The sequence below is a fragment of the Solanum pennellii genome, chromosome 11, assembly GCF_001406875.1.
Source record: "Solanum pennellii chromosome 11, SPENNV200".
NCBI lineage: Eukaryota > Viridiplantae > Streptophyta > Magnoliopsida > Solanales > Solanaceae > Solanum > Solanum pennellii.
In genome coordinates this window covers 48,419,002-48,438,653 of record NC_028647.1, presented here as the reverse complement: position 1 = coordinate 48,438,653, position 19,652 = coordinate 48,419,002, and the positions used below count along the sequence as shown (strand labels likewise).

The following is a 19,652-nucleotide window of genomic DNA, read 5'->3' as shown; positions in this document are numbered from 1 at the left end:
TCTCTTCCCACTTTCTCTTTCTAGAAACCTCAAACGGAAAATTAGAAAAATTCCGGCTAACAAATGGAGTAAGAAATTTGCATAACTTATACTGTTAATTTTAAAAAAGAATGACCTATTTTACTTATCAATCCGATTCTTTATTCCACTGTTTCAAAAGAAAAAATATCCAATTCCTTGTTTAGTAATATCTTAATTTTAATTTTTTACGTAACATGTTTCAGGCCACAAGATTGAATGAGATATTTGTACATTTGAAGATAACCTTAATTTTTGACCACAAGATTAAAAAATCTTACCTCCACCTTTTAAAAAAAATGATTTAGTTTGACTTTAAACGAAGTTTAAGAAAGAAAAGAAAGTGTTATATCAAATATACTAAAATGTCCTTTAGTTTTATGACTTTAAACATGTCAGGTGAAAAATTAAAATTAAAGTATTACCAAAAAAGAAAATTGGTCATACTTTTTTGAAATAGACTAAAAAGGAAACTAGATCACTCTTTTTGAAATAGATGAAGTATTTATTTTCTTTAATTTCATGTCAAATCAAATTATATCATCTTTTTGAAATAGAGGAAGTATATGTTTATGTGACTGTAAATTATTTTATTAAAAAATAAACTTAATATTTTAAAGTTATACTAAATATTGGTTTGCTTCCCTATTTATAGTGATATTTCCTTCACCTCACTATATACTATCCAGATACAATGGGTTCTATTCCTCATGTAGTAGAAGATTGCTTAGGTATTCTTCAAGTTTACAGTGACGGATCCATTTTTCGATTAAGCGATGACCAAATCGACTTCCATAACTTTCCCATCAAAGACGATGGTTCAGTCATATGGAAAGACATCATTTATAACAATCAAAACAAAGATGGAAAAGACAGTCTATATCTCCGTCTTTACAAGCCGAAATGTATGGCAAACAAACAGTTGCCAATCATTTACTTCTTTCACGGTGGAGGTTTCTGTGTAGGTTCACGTGTTTGGCCTAATTGTCATAGTTGTTGCATACGTCTATCATCTGTGCTCGAAACACTTGTTATTGCTCCCGACTATAGTCTAGCCCCTGAATATCGCCTTCCTGCAGCCATGGATGATGCATTTGCATCCATCAAATGGCTACAGGATCAGGCGTTGTCAAATAAAATTACTTATGATGATTCATGGATAAATCATGATTATGATAGGGTTTATGTGATTGGTGACTCGTCTGGTGGTAACATCGCGCATCATTTGGCGTTGAGGCTTGGGGTTGGTTCACCTGAGCTTGCACCGGTTAGAATACGTGGTTATGTTCTAATGGCACCATTTTTTGGAGGAAGTGTAAGGACTAAGTCTGAAGAAGAAGGACCTGATGAACCTTTTTTGAATATGCAAATTCTTGACAGGTACGTATGCCTAATCAATATACTCTTTAATCGATATCTCGAGTTTAAATCTCCTTGAATACGGAAGAACTGCACTTTAGAACATCCAGTAAGAAATTAAATATAATTAATAATCAATATACATTTAGTTATGGAACCCATAAAAAAAACGTCTAAAAAATACTCCAGCTTTGGCCTCTGTACTGTCTAATGGTATATTTTAAAGGTGTATATGTGTCCCCGTGGAGACTTAAATATTTATAATGTTCAAGTGGACATATATATACCTTTAAAATAGACTATTAAATAGTGAAGAATATAAAAGGTAATTTTTCAAAATTTGAATATATTTCAGACTTTCTTCTCTAAAAAACAACTTATAGACTTAGTATAATTTTCGTATATAATTATTAGATTTCCGATAACCCTCACTCGCTAGCGTAGATCCCACACCCGTTTTGCATGGTGATGTTTTATTTTTGTTGTAAACAAAACAAATACTCTAAGCACGATTACAAATTTTCCAATAAATACGTACTGGTACACTAATATATTTAATTCAACAAAAAAATTGGGACTCATCTGACATGCCTTCTAAATTTCGAGTGAGAACAACTTTCTTTTCTATTTTCTCAAATTATTATGTAGTTTAATTTGATCCAAAATCTATATAATTAAGCAAATACGTTTTTCTATATAATTGAAATCCAATGATTAATTTACTAACTAATCTGTGTAGAATTTTTGACAGACGATAAGATGAAGGATCCACAACAAATTTATAATTAGTAGTGGCTATATATTTACATCAATCCTTCTATAGAATTAACTTTTAAGAACCCACAAGGGTTATGACGATGGTAAATATTTTTTAATTTCTAATTAGAAGTCTCGAGTTTGAGTTTTTCAGTATATGAAGTCACATTTGTTAAAGAGTGTTTTACCTCAAGTTTAAGTATAAATTCGATTCTATGAAGAAAAATTCAAAAAATCTGTAAAAAATTAACGATAATAACAAAAGATGATGTAATACAATATTTTTTTAAAGCAAACTAAAATCAACTTGAGTGATCTTATGGAGGGAGTGGGAGGGAAAGGGTCGAAGAAACTTCATCAAGTGCAATGATGATAAATAAATAAATTATTGAATGAGCAAATTGAAATTATTGAATAGATGGAAAGAGTGTGAATGGGATCATAGGATCTTTAGAATGAAAATGACTTAACTTTATTTATTTATTTATTTTTACTGGTGTATTCTTTTCTTCATTTTGTATTAGTTGATCATCTTACAAATATATTAATTGATCGTCTTACTAAATATAGTTATCTCATATTAATTGCCCATTTTACTAAATTAAAAAATCATTAATTAAATATTTCATATATTACCTTTGCAATTAATTTCTTTCCTAAATGTTCACATCTATTTATAAGATTTCTAAGATTTTTTAAAAAGTGAAATGGTAGAATTTTCTTCTTATCTATAACTTTTAATATGTGTAAAAAATGATTAACTAATATAAAACTGAAAATTATGATAAGGACATAATTATTTTAGTGGGATTAAGACAATGCATGGAGATAATGTTAAAATTAGAGTCATGGTTGGCTAGCTTATGGTGTTGAGGAAAAGGCAACTAGAGACCACATATATTCACATTTCCAACTTTTAAATCTTAGTTTTATGAGTAGTGGAGAGATGCTACTTTCTTGGAATACACGTGGTACCCCATGTTTGGATTTGATTTTTTTTTTTAAAAAAAATTCTGTTTAAGAAAGAAGAAAGTATTACAAACATCTCTAATATCAATTATTAGTGTCCATCTTTAAAATTTTGACACTTGACTGTTTAAAAACTATCTTTTTATTTGATTAACTGAATTTAAATGAACCATATCGAATATGAATGTAATACACTCTTAAATTTTCACAAGTTTAATTTAAGGGTGTGTTTTTAATATTTTTCTCAATTTTTTATTAGGAGCTACGTACTTGACCACTTGTTATGTCATATGACGAATGAAATGAGTATCTAATTATGATTAGTTAGTCAAGTAGATGAACTTTTTAAAACTGTCGATAATTTTAAAAAGAAGCTAATAATTTGCTTCAAGTTAAAATCTTTTCTAAATATTTATCTCTTTTTCTAAAAATAGATTTTAAATAATTTAAAAATAATATTAATAATTTACGTCAAGTTTAAAGATTTTCTCAATAGATTTGAAAACATGTTTTAATAAAATTAAAACCCACTTTATATATTTTGCTTTATAAATAACAGGCTATATACAACTCTTTTTTTTAATGGTTTCTATTTTTTTTAAAAATAAGTGCTTATGTGGTGGAGTAGCACTATACCAAAAATAGTTTTTGGCAGCATTACTTACACATATCAATAAAGACTGTTAAGAAATTTTGTTCGCAATAATTAAATGTCATTAAATTTAATGTTGAGAAACATCTATAAATAGAGTTAATTATTATTAAAAATATATATTTAATGATAATTATATTATTACACTTAGTTAATTATTATTAAAAATTATTTTTAGTATAGTATAAATTATTTTAAAATAAAATATATTACTTTTAGTAAGCTTGATCAAACAATATTATTGCTAGAATAATTTTTAAAAAAAAATAATTGATCAAATACAAATTATTTCTCCAAAGTATCTTGAAAGATAAATATTTTATAAATAAGTTGATTTGAATAGGTTATTTCAGTTTATTTTATAAGTAGTACTTTTATTATCATGAAAATTTTAATTGTATCAACAATGTGGAAAACAACAAAAACCTTATTTTCACTTTCACTTTTTTTATTTTCTAATTTGTTTTGTTTGAAAAGATCTTAGATTTTTATTTATAAAATAACCTCATTTAAATCATATTCTATGTTTTAATGATATTTTATATATTTTTAAAAGACATCTAAATTATAAATATTAACTACAAAAATTATGGCCAAACCTGACCAATTCAACTTCAACTTCAACTTTGAGATTTCAAATAAAATAAAATTTATTTTAATTTTCATGGACAAACATGTAGAATTAATTTACTTTTTTTTTTAGATATTCAAACGTAATTACGTATTATATTAACTCCCCAATCAAGGCAATTGTGTTCACTCCAAAGTATAATATAGATAAAATCATATTTTATATAAAAGTAAAGAAAAATAATTATGACTTTGTGAAGTGATTGCAAGAAATATTTCTTTGCGGAGGAAAGAAAAATTTCTTTTACTTATAATTTTATCTTATAGAAAATTTAGTAACAAGATTAACTAAAACTATCAAATTCATATAAAGAATTAAATTAAAAAATATCAACTGCTCATATTCAGAATTCCATCTCTATCGAATTTGAAGTAAAATGTTCACTTTCTCATATGACTAGATAATCACAAAGAAGAAACAATAATTTTCTTTTGGGGGTAAATATAATATTATCTAAATTTGGCAAGCCTTCATACGTCTTACTAGTAGGACCAAGTTCACCCCATATATATTAATTTACTAATTGTATATATCTATATATAATTAGGTTTACAATATGACAAATCCATTATTGTATTGGATTTGGATGATGAAATATGATTCTGTACTCATCAATTGTTAGATAATTTCATGCTTTAAGTGTATGATTAAATGCATGTCATTATCTCTAACTTAATTATAATAAAAATAAATAATAAAGGTAACTTAATTAGTGAAATCTTTGTGGTTTAAGAGTTGATTATTTATATACATGTTAATTTGTAATATTTTAAGTCTTACAAAATTTTGGTTTTCTACCTGGCGTGTCTAGATTCGTCTTGCAGATGCATTGAGTCAAAATTATATCTAATTTCTTCGAGATACATTGTATCAAAGTGAATTGCATATATCTGACTATCTCGCTCGTCTTATGCTATTTCGCTCACCACACTCCCTATATTCGGTATCGCAGATACATGTATATATCTAGTGTGATTCATATGTATTTGAAAATTTTGTCATCTCCCTCCTATCTCGTTTCTCTCTCTCCTCGTCATGCTCACCTCTCGATCTCTATTATAGTGTATCTGGTAGAAAAATATAGGTATCTAACTTAAATTTGGTATTAAATTATTAATTAGTGAGATATCATTATTTCAAATTATAGAGATAATTAGTACATATGATAGAAATATTACCGTAACTTTTTTCTAATAATTATGACAATAATAACAACAATATATTTTCATTATTATTGGGTGAGCACCAAATTTCATATTATATCGATGAAGCATAATAAGTATAGTAGTTTATATTAATTCAAAATGTCGTGCAATTAAAACATAGTAAGAATTAGGAGGGTTTAATTATAACCTGCATTTCAGCCAATCCATTTCAACTCAAATAATTTTTTGGTGGATCAATAACCTGGCCAATTATTAGCTTAATTAATCTTAATTTATCAAATTAAACTCAACTCACCCATTTAACTGTCACAATCTATTTTATGAGATCGTGCATACACTTACTCAATTCTAATTCAATAGGCGAACCTTTACCATCCTTCCCCTTGTTATATATTTTTTAAAGAAGATATATACGAGATAAACATAACATCTCAAAAATCATAAAGTAACACCCACTTTCATGTACATAAAAGAATGTTTTTTGATATTTCTTAATGATCTAATCTAGACATATATAAGAGCTTCTACATAAAATACAATCATAAATAAAAGATACAACTTCAACTTGAGGAAAGAGTAGGTAGAATTTGGTGATGAATATCGATCATATCCTCATGCTTCAAACAATCTGAAAACACACTTACATCCAAGAAAAATGTGTAACAACAGTATTATCAATACACCACACATGCTGGCAAGTATCATAGGTTGACATGGATAAGATCCATACAACATGTCATAAAATAAAAAATATCAATATATCACACTTAACAATTGTCTATCACACATTATAAATATCTATATATCACATGCACGCACGCACACACGTGCGCAAACACACATATGCACACGCATATGGCACACAGATACACATGCACACACGCGCGCATGTAGACGCATATGTGCACATACAAACACACAAACACATATTCTACTTGCCAAAATCAACCCAGAACAATAATATGTGGAAATAAATCTTGGCAACAATTAATTTGGCAGCCATACTTGTTGAAATTACTAGCCACAAATGTGAAAATTGGTAGCCACCAATGTGAAAGTTGATAGCCACATTTGTGGAAGTAGGTAGTCAAAGTTTGGTAGAGTTAGCCAGCCAACTTTTGTTGAAATTCGCTACCACATTATGTTATTAATGATGTAAACAAGTGTTAAAAAAACTCTATAAATAGAGTAGTAATTGAACACATGAAGACACACCAAAATAGAGAAGCAATAGAGAGTAGAGAGAGTAATCTACAAACTACTTCTTAGTTTGTGAGAAAATAGTGTGGAAGTAATATAATTGTGAGTTGTAAGAAATAAAAGAGTGTTGAGTAGTAGTCTTTTGACACAACCAAGTTTTTCATCAATATTATTGTACTAGTTATTCGGGTATCATATTTACCCATTTTAATATTTGGTGTCGTCGTTACTCTCTTCCTATTGCTATTTAGTTTGGACATTATCCTGGGTGTGATTATCATTTTGTCCAACACATGGTATCAGAGCCATGTCAAATAATAGTCCGTTGTCCTTTCAATACCCCTGTCTCACAAGAGAAAATTATGAAAAATGGTGTCTACGAATGAAAGCTATTCTTGGCTCTCAAGATGTTTGGGATATTGTAGACAAAGGGTATACAAAACCCGCAACTGAGGAAACTTTTCCCTCAAATGAAAAGGAGATCTTGTTGAAGATAAGAAAGAAAGATCAACAGGCCCTCACTCTTATCTATCAATGTTTGGATGATGACATGTTTGCGAAGGTGGCTGATGCAACCACCTCAAGAGAAGCATGGGAGATTTTACAAAATTCTCTCCAAGTAGTTGATAAAGTAATGAAGATAAAACATCAAACTCTAAGGTATGAGTTTGAAGTTTTAAAAATGAAAGAATCCGAATCCATTTCGGAGTTCTGTTCAATATTGATGGCTGTTGTAAATCAACTAAGAAGATATGGGGAGGAAGTAGATAATGTGCGTGCGGTAGAAAAGATCCTTGGTTCTTTAACACCTAAATTTGATGTGGTGTGTGCTATTGAGGAGTCTAAAGATCTAGACTCTATGACGGTAGAACAATTGGAAGGTTCTTTACTAGCCCAAATGAAAAGGAGAAAAGAAGAGCCACTAGAGTAACTTCTTAAAACTCATGCATCCTTCAAAGGATTTGAAGTTGAGAAAAGTTACAAAGGAAATAGACAATGGCGAGGCCATGGAAGTCGTGGAGGCCATGGAAGAGGAAAAAGTTATACCAATCATTTCAACAATGAAGATAAAGGTACCAGTCATTCAGAGGTCGTGATCGTGGTCAACGAGGAGGCAGAGGACGTGGAGCCTCTCAAGGTACAAATAAAATGAGGTATGACAAATCTAAATTGAGTGTTATAACTGTCATAAAATGGGACATTACTCTTGGGAATGTCGTAGTAATGTTGGAGAGAAAGTTAATCTTGTTGACAACAAAAAAGATAAAGATGAGTCAACACTGTTATTAACACTCAAAGAAGAAGATAAAGATAATTGCAGCTCATGGTATCTTGACAATGGAGCAAGCAATCATATGTGTTGCCACAAAGATAAATTTGTGGAATAAAGAAGATCGTGAAAGGTAATGTGTCTTTTGGAGATACCTCAAAGATCCAAATTGAAGGGATAGGTACGATTCTCATATCCTGTAAAGATGCTGGTCCATTGCCAATGTTTATTATGTGCCAAAATTAAAAAGTAATATTTTGAGTTTGGGTCAACTTCTTGAAAATGATATGGTATTCATATGAAAAATATGCATCTTTGGCTAAGAGATTCAAGTAACAACTTAATTGCTAAAGTTCATATGACAAAGAATAGGTTGTTTCCTTTGAATCTTCAAACTATCGATGTAAGGTGTTTGAAGGCTAATGTGCAAGATGACTCATGGTGTTGACATATGAGATTTGGGCACTTGAACTTTGTAGCGCTCAAATCAATGGGAGACAAGAACATGGTTAATGGGATACCATTAATCAACCATCCAAATCAATTGTGTGAAGCTAGTCTTCTTGGAAAACATGCAAGAAGGAGTTTTCCAAAGGAGACTACATCAAGAACAAGTAAGCCACTCCAACTTGTACACACCTATGTGTGTGGTCCAATCGATCTACCTTTTTTTTGGTATAAGAAAATACTTCTTGCTCTTTATTGATGATTTCAGTAGAAAAATTTGGATATACTTCTTGAAGTAAAAATCTGAAGTTTTTGTTACCTTTACAAATTTCAAAGCACTTATAGAAAAAGAAAGTGACTATGAAATAAAAGCATTAAGGTCTGATAGACGAGGCGAATTCATTTCAAAAGAATTTAATGACTTTTGTCAAGCTCATGGAATTCGTCTCCCTTTAACGGTACCTTACTCGCCCCAACAAAATGGAGTTGCAGAAAGAAAGAAAAGAACAATTCTTAATATGGCTAGATGTATGATGAAAGCTAAACATCTACCAATAGAATTTTGGGTCGAGGCTGTTTCTTGTGCAATTTATTTGAGCAACAGGTCTCCAACAAGAAATGTACGAGATCAAACACCTCAAGAAGCATGGAGAGGAAGAAATCCAAGTGTTAAGCACTTGAAAATCTTTGGGAGCATAGCCTATGCTCATGTTCCACATCAAGGGAGAGCTAAACTTGACGATCAGAGTGTCAAATATGTGTTTGTTGGTTATGATGCAAGTTCAAAAGGCTAAAAATTGTACAATTCGAGCAATAACAAGGTGGTGGTGAGTCGTGATGTTGAATTTGATGAAGAAGCATCATGGAATTGAGAGGCTCCGGAAGAAAAACATATGATTTTCTTCCATACTTTGGAGACGAAGAAGAACAGGAGACCATGACACCTGCACATGATGCAACCCCGCCTCATTCACCAGCAGCTGTTGCATCTCCATCTTCTCAGGAGAGTTCAAGTGAAAGACCACATAGGATGAGGAGCATCCAAAAACTCTATGATGACACAGAAGAAATTACTAATTTTGATTTTTTGTGTTGTCTCTTTGCTGATAGTGAACCAATGAATTTTGATGAAGCTGTTACTGAAAAAAGGTGGCGACAAGCCATGGAGGAGGAGATCCAGTCAAATAGAGAAGAACAACACTTGGGAGTTGACAACTCTTCCTAAGGACAATCGAGCAATTGGAGTCAAATGGGTATACAAGATGAAGAAAAATGCCCATGGAGAAGTAGAAAGATACAAGGCAAGACTTGTGGTTAAAGGCTACAAAAAAAGGCATGACATCGACTATGAAGAAGTCTATGCACCTGTTGCCCGCATGGAGACAATCCGTCTATTGATCTCTTTAGCAGCGGAAATGAAGTGGAAGATCCATCAACTAGATGTCAAATTGGCATTCTTGAATGGATATCTTGAAGAAGAAGTCTATGTTGAGAAACCATTGGGTTTTGTGGTTAAAAATCATGAAGATAAGGTGTTGAGGTTGAAGAAATCCTTATATGGGTTGAATTAAGCTCCACGAGCTTGGAATAGTTGCATTGACAAATACTTTCAAGACAATGGGTTTACTCGTTGTCTCCATGAATATGCTCTTTACATTAAAGTTCATACTAATGGAGATATTCTGCTTGTTTGTCTTTATGTTGATGATCTCATTCTAACGGGTAACAACCCAGTTTTATTTGAAGCTTTCAAGAAAGCTATGTCCTTTGAGTTTGAGACTGACGGGCATAGGGCTCATGTCATATTACTTGGGCCTAGAAGTAAAGCAATTGGAGGAAGGCATCTTCATATCGTAAGAAATCTATACAAAGGAGATTTTGAAGAAGTTTAACATTTTTGATTGCAACCTTGTGAACACCTCAATGGAAAGTGGAACAAAATTTCAAAGTTTGATGATGGAGAAGAAGTGGATTCAACTTTGTTCAAGAGTCTCATAGGAAGTCTGAGGTACTTGACATGTACGCGACCAGATATACTCTTTGTAGTTGGAGTAGTAAGTTGCTTCATGGAAGCTCCTACCTCCACTCACTTGAAGGTTGCTAAAAGAATTCTTCGCTATCTAAAAGGTACAATCGATCTTGCGCTATTTTATTCTTCTTCTGATGATTTTAATCTTGTGGGATATTGTAGTAGTGATTATGCGGGAGATGTTGATGATAGAAAAAGCACATCAGGTTTTGTGTTTTTCTTGGGTGATTGTGTTATCTCTTGGAGTACAAAGAAACAATCAATTGTTACTCTCTCGACTTGTGAAGCTGAATATGTGGCAGCGACATCATGCACGTGTCATGCTATTTGGTTGTGTGTTGATAATAAATCTGTGCAAGCACGAGCAATGAATCCAGTGAATCATGATCGAAGCAAGCACATAGACACAAGGTATTACTTTATCCGAGAATGCATTGCCAAGAAAGAGGTAGAGCTCAAGTATGTGAAATCTCATTATCAAGTTGCGGATATCTTTACTAAGCCTCTCAAGTTTGAAAATTTCCAGAGATTGAGATCAAGCCTTGGAGTAAAGAAGGAAAATCAAAATTAAGGGAGATATTTGTGGAAATAAATCTTGGCAACAATTAATTTGGCAGCCATACTTGTTGAAATTACTAGCCACGAATGTGAAAATTGGTAGCCATCAATGTGAAAGTTGGTAGCCACATTTGTGGAAGTAGGTAGTCAAAGTTTGGTAGAGTTAGACAACCAATTTTTTGTTGAAATTGACTACCACATTATGTCATTAATGATGTAAACAAGTGTTCAAAAAACTCTATAAATAGAGTAGTAATTGAACACTTGAAGACACACCAAAATAGAGAAGCAATAGAGAGTAGAGAGAGTAATCCACAAACTACTTCTTAGTTTGTGAGAAAATAGTGTGGAAGTAATATTATTGTGAGTTATAATAAATAAAAGAGTGTTGGGTACTAGTCTTTTGACACTATCAAATTTTTCATCAATATCATTGTATTACTTATTCGGGTATCATATTTACCCATTTTAATATTTAGTGTCATTATTAATCTCTTCCTATTGCTATTTAATTTGGACATTATCCTGGTTGTGATTATCATTTTATCCAACATAACAATCTGGAACAAATGTAAGACAACACAATAATAAAAATGTACAAATTAGTCATAATAGCTGAATAAGAGTCACAAAACACACAACAATCATAATAAACTCTGCAATTAATAAACAGTCACACACTTAGGAAAATTATATCCCTATTGGTCTCACGATTGTACAATATCTCCAAATAATATTCTTAGCTATCACAATTTCTATACCTACACCATCATATTCTAGTTACATTAATCAGGCTATAGGCAATACTCAATCATGTACGACACTTATTAATTTTACCTCCTTACTTTATTTCAAGGCCACTTATTAATTTCATATTGGAATTCCTCAATATGGATTCATTATTCTTTTCCACCTATCACAATATAATTCACTAATTATGTAACTTTTTTTGAGGTTCCTCCAATCACACATTATAATTTTGAAACCGCCATCATCCCCCATAATAATTATCAACCTTATTTCATTACAAACATATAACAAATACAACCAGTAGACTATGCTGAATTTCCAAGTTCATTTTATCTTTTTTTTTACGGTGAATTTTAGACTATCCTTCAAAATTAACCACACATACTCTCAAACATCTCAACGAACTTGTGTTGCTATAACTGTTACGTGCCGAGCCTATCGCCTAAATATGACACGGTGCTTAAAATTACAAGTGATCTCAAACTAACCTTATGACATGACATAATACTAACATTATCAAAATTAATCGAAACCTGTAACATATATGCGGTAGCTAAAACTGAAATATTTGGATATAATTCGTAGTCGTAATATAAACAATATTTTTGTGAGACAACATATATAGCAGAAATATAAACTGATTGTTTGAAGAATCTCTAATAACATGAGTGTGTAGGACAAACCCCTATGTCACTTTAAATGTTTGAACCTGAAAGATAACTACTTAATTCATGAATAGAGGGGGGGTCGTCCTCGGATCATGAGGACCCAACAAAGCTAACCAACGCTGACTGAATCTGTATTAACCACAGGCTAGAGGATGAGTTTTAGAACCTATATATATTATCAAACATTATAACAAAAAGTATATGTTAGTGAAAAAACTTACAATATAATAAAATTGCAAGATTACATTTGAAAATAAAATGAAGAAATAAATCTTTAGGCTGAGGCACGGATATCTCGCTCTCTTTAAGGAGATTCAAGCCCACTGCGACATAATCTACACCGATCCAGCAGTATAACTCTTGACTTGTCCCATCCAGGATAAAGCAGCCCAACAACAGTGTATAACTCAAACAACTCCGGATTAGTTGAAGAGTCCAAAGCTCCACAAAGGAACACCTTCCTTCAACATATAATACTCTCTTTTGTATAGTGAATATCATTGAAGACTTAAAATATTTTCTATGTCTCAATCCTCTCTTTCACTACACTAACCTCAATATAATACTACTCATCTTTTTCACTCTATATTTTCTTGTATTTCTCTTGTTTCTTCTCCTATCTCAACACAAATGAAGACTACACTATTTATAAGTGATGAATTCTTCCTTGCAATGAATAGGAGATAGTGGGTAGTAAATTTGCCAAATGAATGACTCAAATGTTAAATAAGTTACTAGACATAAATATAGAATAATGGATGAAATGAAGAGTTGGTGGGGTTACATAAGTTACTAAAAACTAATGACCATTTTCTTGCACAACTGATGAGAGTAAAGAGGCACAAATGTAATGTCTATCAATAGACATAACATAATATATAATGTGACATATAATATATATTTTTTAATATTAAAATGTCACACCAACAGTATATGAATAGTACTCTGAATGTACTGAGTTTGAGGAATATGCATAATAAACATGAACAAGTAAAATAACATGAAAACTGAGTAAACTGATATGAAATTCATAATTACTAGGACATCCAATTACTAAAATCATGATTGTGAGAGATATTGATAACCAACATAAACAATGTAAACAACAACATGAAGTTTAGTATACTTCTCGGTACCACACTGAAAAACGAGTGCCTAATACTTTCCAAGGTAAAGACAACTATAGTAGATCCACTAGTTAGTGTCTATATGAGACAAATCCTATGATGACACATAGTTCTGAGAGTTAGGGATTGCTACTAAAGGCCCACATACGCTAAACATAAACCTTCATCTGACAAGACCACTCAATGCTAAGTATACTTCAAATGAAAACATGTATAATCTGAAAAATAATAATAATCTATACTATTAAATCATACAATAACTGATACATATTGATCGAGTAGCTCCTAAATCATGATTATTGAAAACATACCGAGAGATACTTTATCTAAAAGCATCATATATCATGATAGCTTGAAAATAATCTGAAAGTATCATAATTCATGAAAATCAGATAATCTGAGACATGCATATGAGAATAGCATAATTTTAATCATGAAAATACTTCCATGATATAGTTCATGAAATTATCATTGAAAACACGAAATTATACTTGAAATCATGGAAATTCATGGGTAAAATATGTAATTATGAGTTGATCATAAAGAAAATTGATTTGTATTCAAAACTCATAAAGATCATTGAAAATTCTAAGAATCATAAACTTTGAAATTCTAAGATTTTTTGGGACTAAATGAGTGAAGGGATACCTATTGATAAAATTCCCAATACCTGGAGGAAAAAACTTATATTCTAGAAATGAATACTTAAAGCTTGAAACCCTAGTTAATATATGAGAGGAGACTTGAGAGAGAATAAATCTAATTCGGGGAAAATTACGAGGGAATAATAGGTCAAAGAGACATAGTATGAGAATTAAAATAGTTGACTTAAATATTGATGGAAGCCTTTTACGACTGCCTTCCATGGACTGTACATCATTTCAAGGTCCATGAGGGAGTCCGTGAAAGCAAAGGAGATTTGGGCTCTTGAAGGTCGTCTCCGACAGAGGCTTATACGGGCCGTACAAGTGCCCGTGAAGGAAAGATTCTTGTGTTATGAGGGCTTGGTTGATGGACCAGTACACCGCCCCTGAAAACTTTCATAGTCTGTTAACCCACCCACCGACTCAGATTAACAAATATTCCGTACTATTGAGAAAAAAAGACTTGAAGACCTTTAATTTGACAACTTTTTCTACACCTAACTATTTATATTCTAGGAGGGTGCTTGTTTGAAGTTGATTCTAGTAAAAAATTATACGGAAACTCAATCTGTAAGAATGCACTTTCAATTCAATTTCATCATATTTGAGTCTATGGCACAAATAGGATGGTTGCAATCTTAGTCAAAAGGTTTGAGGGGCTATAAATTATAATAAAAAAGGAGGTTTTCAAAGCAATTCATCAAAATAATATGTTTTTTTAAAATTTTACAAAACTAGTGTAAACGTATTTCATAGTAACGTTTTAGGGTATATTTCATTTTTTTAAAGTTGACGGGGTAAGATTGATATACGTTACTCACAGTCATATTTTGCTCCTAAAGCGTTACTCACAGTAACGTTTTAGGTGTAAAACGTTACTTAAAATAACGTTTTAGAAGTAAAACGTTACTTACAGTAACATATAACAACCTAACGCTGTTAGTTTTTAAAAAACGAAATACACCCTAAAACGTTACTATGAAATACATTTATATTAGTTTTGTAAAATTTTTTAAAAATGTATTATTTTAATAAATTGCTTTATATAATAACTTAGTTTAGTCAAAAATTCATAAATAAAGTAATTGATATCTTGGACTCGAATTCATATTGAAAAAAATAAAAATATAAACTTTTATGCCTTTTGGATATTTCAGTTACGATGGAACAAATCATTGCATTAACATCTCTAGCTAGTCCAATCACTAATTGATTAGATAGAAAATATGCATGATACTCGACTAATTAATTATTATGTACTTTATTGGTCAGATTTTGGAGGTTATCACTTCCAATTGGAGCAACTCCAGATCACCCATTGGCTAACCCATTTGGTCCATTAAGCCCAAAACTCCAGCCCAAGAAGATTGATCCATTATTGGTAATTGTGGGAGGAAATGAACTTCTCAAAGATAGAGTTGAATATTATGCAAGCAAGATGAAAGAGCTAAACGAGGATGTTCACTATTTTGAGTTTGAAGAAATGCAACATGGATTTTTCACAAATGACCCTTTCTCACAAGTTGCAGATTTGGTTTTGCAAGAGATCAAGTGCTTCATGTGTAAGACCTCTTCTTAAGACTATAAGAACATATATAGGTGAGCTAGCTACTAATGTTTAATGTTGCTCCCAAATACACAAATAAGGATTTATGATTAATTGTTCACTAAATTGAACTAGAACTTGTTATCTAATATGTTATTATGAACATTAGAAATATCGATAGGAAGGATTGAGATTGTATTAAAGACAATTTATTGTTATGAATTCAAATATAGTTGATATGCATGTTCCAGGCCCAGGGTAGTAGACAACTCACCAATCCTATTATGTTCTCAATTGTTATCGCGACTCAGACTTCGTGAGTGACACTCACACTAACCATTTAGTGGGAGAACCAACTACTAACCCATAAAGAACAATTGTAGAAACCAAAATGAAAGAAAACAACTAAGAGCAACTTAAAATTTGATAAAGGATCGAGTTCCCATAAACTCAATTAATAGTCAAAATATTTGTGGAAATTAACCCCTAGAAACTGAAAGTGGTAGAACTAAAACTCTAACTAGTCAATAACCAGGATGCAACATCGAAAGATAGGAAACATACACTAATAATCTAAAGTCTGTATCCGAAAAGATGGAAAATAAGATGTAGAGGAACCCTTGAAGAGTATCTCACCATTGGATTCGAAGTCACACGTACCTTAATTGAGGTCTTGTATCAGTTGCCTGAATATGTTTGTACTCCATAAGTGTCACGACCCAAACCGCCGTGATTGACACCCACACTAGCCCTCCGGTGGGAGAATCACTATTACAACCCAACTATGCAACTTAAAGAAACTAAACCATTTAAAGATATAGAAGCAAGTTTAAACAATGAATTTAATAAAGAGTTATCATAAACTCTAAAAGTCTAACAAACAACTATTCTAGGAAATTCAATCCCTAAAACTGAAAGTCATTGTATCAAAACTCAGCTAACCAAAAATTCTAAGAAAAGGGGGTGTAACCCCGAAAACTAAACATAAACAAGTCTAAACATATAGTCTGAGTCGGATGGACTAAACTAATGATGGATCCATGACAACTTGAAAGAATTGACTCACCCTTGAATCCGGTCTTGGTCAATGATCTCCTATTTGAGGCTTGTCAATAGCCGTCTGAAGATACCTTGTACTCAACTAGGAAAGATCAAGCGCAATATCAATACACAAAGTAGGATCACACAACTACTCTAATAAGCATAATATAAGCAAATCATAACACACTAAACACATATGTACATAATGCACAATTCAATCATCCTTTTAGGATCAACATACGATTTCCCAATAACCATGATAAGTAAATATATATGTAACAATTACCAATGGTTCTCTCATGGAACCTTTACTCAAACGGTTAGTGTGTCCAAACGTGACACCCGATACAATATACATATGTTAGAACGTGACACCCGATCCAATATTTGTGTCAGAATGTGATACCCAGTGCAATATATATAAAAAAAACGTGACACCTAGTCCAATATATGTGTCAGAACGTGACACCTGATCCAGTCAGCACAACCACAATCACACCATAATGAACAGTGCACATAGTCGCACATTCTAGTAACAGGTTCATGGAATGTAATTGTTCACACATAATTATTTCATTAGAATTGGTTTGTGTTTCCCTAGTCACATACATGTATGCATACAATGAAGCATTTAACATTTATATATCCCACAACAGGAAATTGAACCATCACCTACCTCGAAACCAAGTCTGAACACTCCTAAGTGACTTGTACCTTCCCTTTTTGGAGTCTTTAGCTTGTTCTTAGTCTAAAACAAGTAATTAATGCAAGGATCAATAAAGAAGACCTAATTTGCCCAAATTATAATAAAATATTAACCCAAGGCCAAGCCCATGATCCTAATGCTCAACTACAACTTTTCCCCACCATCAACTTCAGGCCAGCCCGCAACGATAATTAACAAGGATTCTACGTTCTTAGAATCGAAATGCAAATAAGGGGAGTAATTAGATTACCTTTAGCTTGAGAAGCCGTGGAAATCTGATAAGAAACTGCCTTGGGTCTTCCCTTAGCTCTTAAGAACGAAGTTTTGCAGAAAATAACAATTTTGGGGCTTTTCCCTGTTCAAGTCGCTACCGGCTCGCCACGACGGACCCCATCCTGCAACAGTGGCCCCTCCCTAGCAGGATTAATCCCACCCCAACGGCTTGCACAGAGACATAAACTCAGAATTTGAGTTCCAATCTCCCATTCGACAATACATACATGGACATGCTAAAACTAACATTTCATGCCAAGATCAATTTCGGTAGTTCTACTTGCCTAAATTTGATTCCGTAAAGCCGTATAGGCTCATTAAAGTCTTAGCTATCCACTCACATAATCAAACTCATAATTAAATCCCCCATCCATTACCGAATTTCCCTAGACCGCACTTAACTTAAAATTCATTCAAGTATGGCCTAGGCTCGAAATTCCCAAGGTTCTACTCAAAAATTTTCAGGCCCAAATTCCTTCCCAATTGAATTTTCCATAATGACAGAAACACGTCGTTACAATAAGGAAAGAGAAAGTCTATTATGAAAGCACAATCACAGTGTAATGGTAGGATCAAATGGACAATTTCAAACTGTGAATGTAAGCAACCAACTACAACATAGTAAAGACAGGTCAACACACAAAGAAACAATAACAAATGCATATACTACAGTCATAATATCCTAAATCAACCAATACCCGGAAGATGTCCCATTTGATCGCAATTACTCATACCCGTTCCTCTTATGGAATCATAAATACACATTCTCGATCCTCTCATAGGACCTAAACACAAATTATCAGTGTATCAACGTGGTACCCAAGCCGATCAATGTTAGTATTTATACCAAGCATATGGTATCTGAGACAACCATTAGTAATCCCGAACTAACATAGTACCTAAGCCAATCATCAATCATAAAAAACATGCACAATCACAATCTCAATGAACAACAACACCTGAAACCACAAGAAAAAAATATGTTCATCGCATGAGATTGTTAACATGATGTCATTTCACATTTATCTCTTATGTGTTCCCAACATGTATTGCACAAGTGATACTGTAAGGCAGTAGATACCATGCATACGAAATTCAAAAAAGATACAACCACTACCTACCTCGAACTTAAGCCTAAATTCTCTAAAGAACTCGAGATTTCCTTTTTTTCAGTGTCTTGACTTGTTAGAATGTTATCGTTGCCATAAATTTTGTAATGTCGTACAAGGCTGCCTAATGAGAAGGAATAAAAGTCAAATTTTACTAAGAATAAGGAAGGACAAACTTTTTTAATGGCAGTTCATGCTAAAAAACAAGCTCGAGAATCAAGTTATTTGGTATGTGGATACCGGTTGTAGTAACCATATGAGTGGAAGTAAGTCTTCTTTTACTAATCTAAATGAAAACTTTCGGTCGACAATTAGTTTTGGTGATCTCTCAACAATGAATGTGATAGGAAAGGGTAATATCAATTTTAGAGCAAATATGGGTGTGTTGAAATGATATCTAATGTGTTTTATGTTTTATGTTCCTGCATTGAAAATCAATTTATTGAGTGCTGGTCATCTGTTAGAAAAAGGGTACGTCATCACGTTAAGGGATGATACATGTGAAATTTATGATCCCTCCATAGGAGTTATTGCTTATTTGAAATTGAGTGTTTCCTTTGAAGATTGAAAATGTCCAATCCTTCTATGTGGTGGAAATGAAAAACCCTTCATGGTTGTGGCATTTTTGATATGGTCACTTGCACTTTGGTGGCTTGAAGATACTTCAAAGGAAGAGTACAGTGACATGGCTTCCTGAAATTGTTGTTTCATCTCAAGTTTTTGAAAAATGTGT

General features: G+C 32.2%; 1 protein-coding gene across 1 annotated transcript; it reads left to right on the top strand.

Annotated features, from left to right (window-relative positions):
* The first annotated feature begins 655 nt into the window (after window positions 1–655).
* LOC107003400 (probable carboxylesterase 15) lies at window positions 656–16,046 on the top strand. The gene is made up of 2 exons (XM_015201724.2): window positions 656–1,398; window positions 15,517–16,046. Exons 1-2 carry the CDS (start codon window positions 713–715, stop codon window positions 15,821–15,823), a joined length of 993 nt encoding a protein of 330 aa, XP_015057210.1. The 5' UTR covers window positions 656–712; the 3' UTR covers window positions 15,824–16,046.
* Window positions 16,047–19,652: the final 3,606 nt, after the last annotated feature.

What these genes read in the sequence shown, in the direction of transcription:
- LOC107003400 (XM_015201724.2), top strand. Translation starts at nt 713, where the DNA reads ATGGGTTCTATTCCTCATGTAGTAGAAGATTGCTTAGGTATTCTTCAA. An exon ending in AATATGCAAATTCTTGACAG is followed by an intron (nt 1,399 to 15,516) that starts GTACGTATGCCT and finishes TTTATTGGTCAG; the next exon opens with ATTTTGGAGGTTATCACTTC.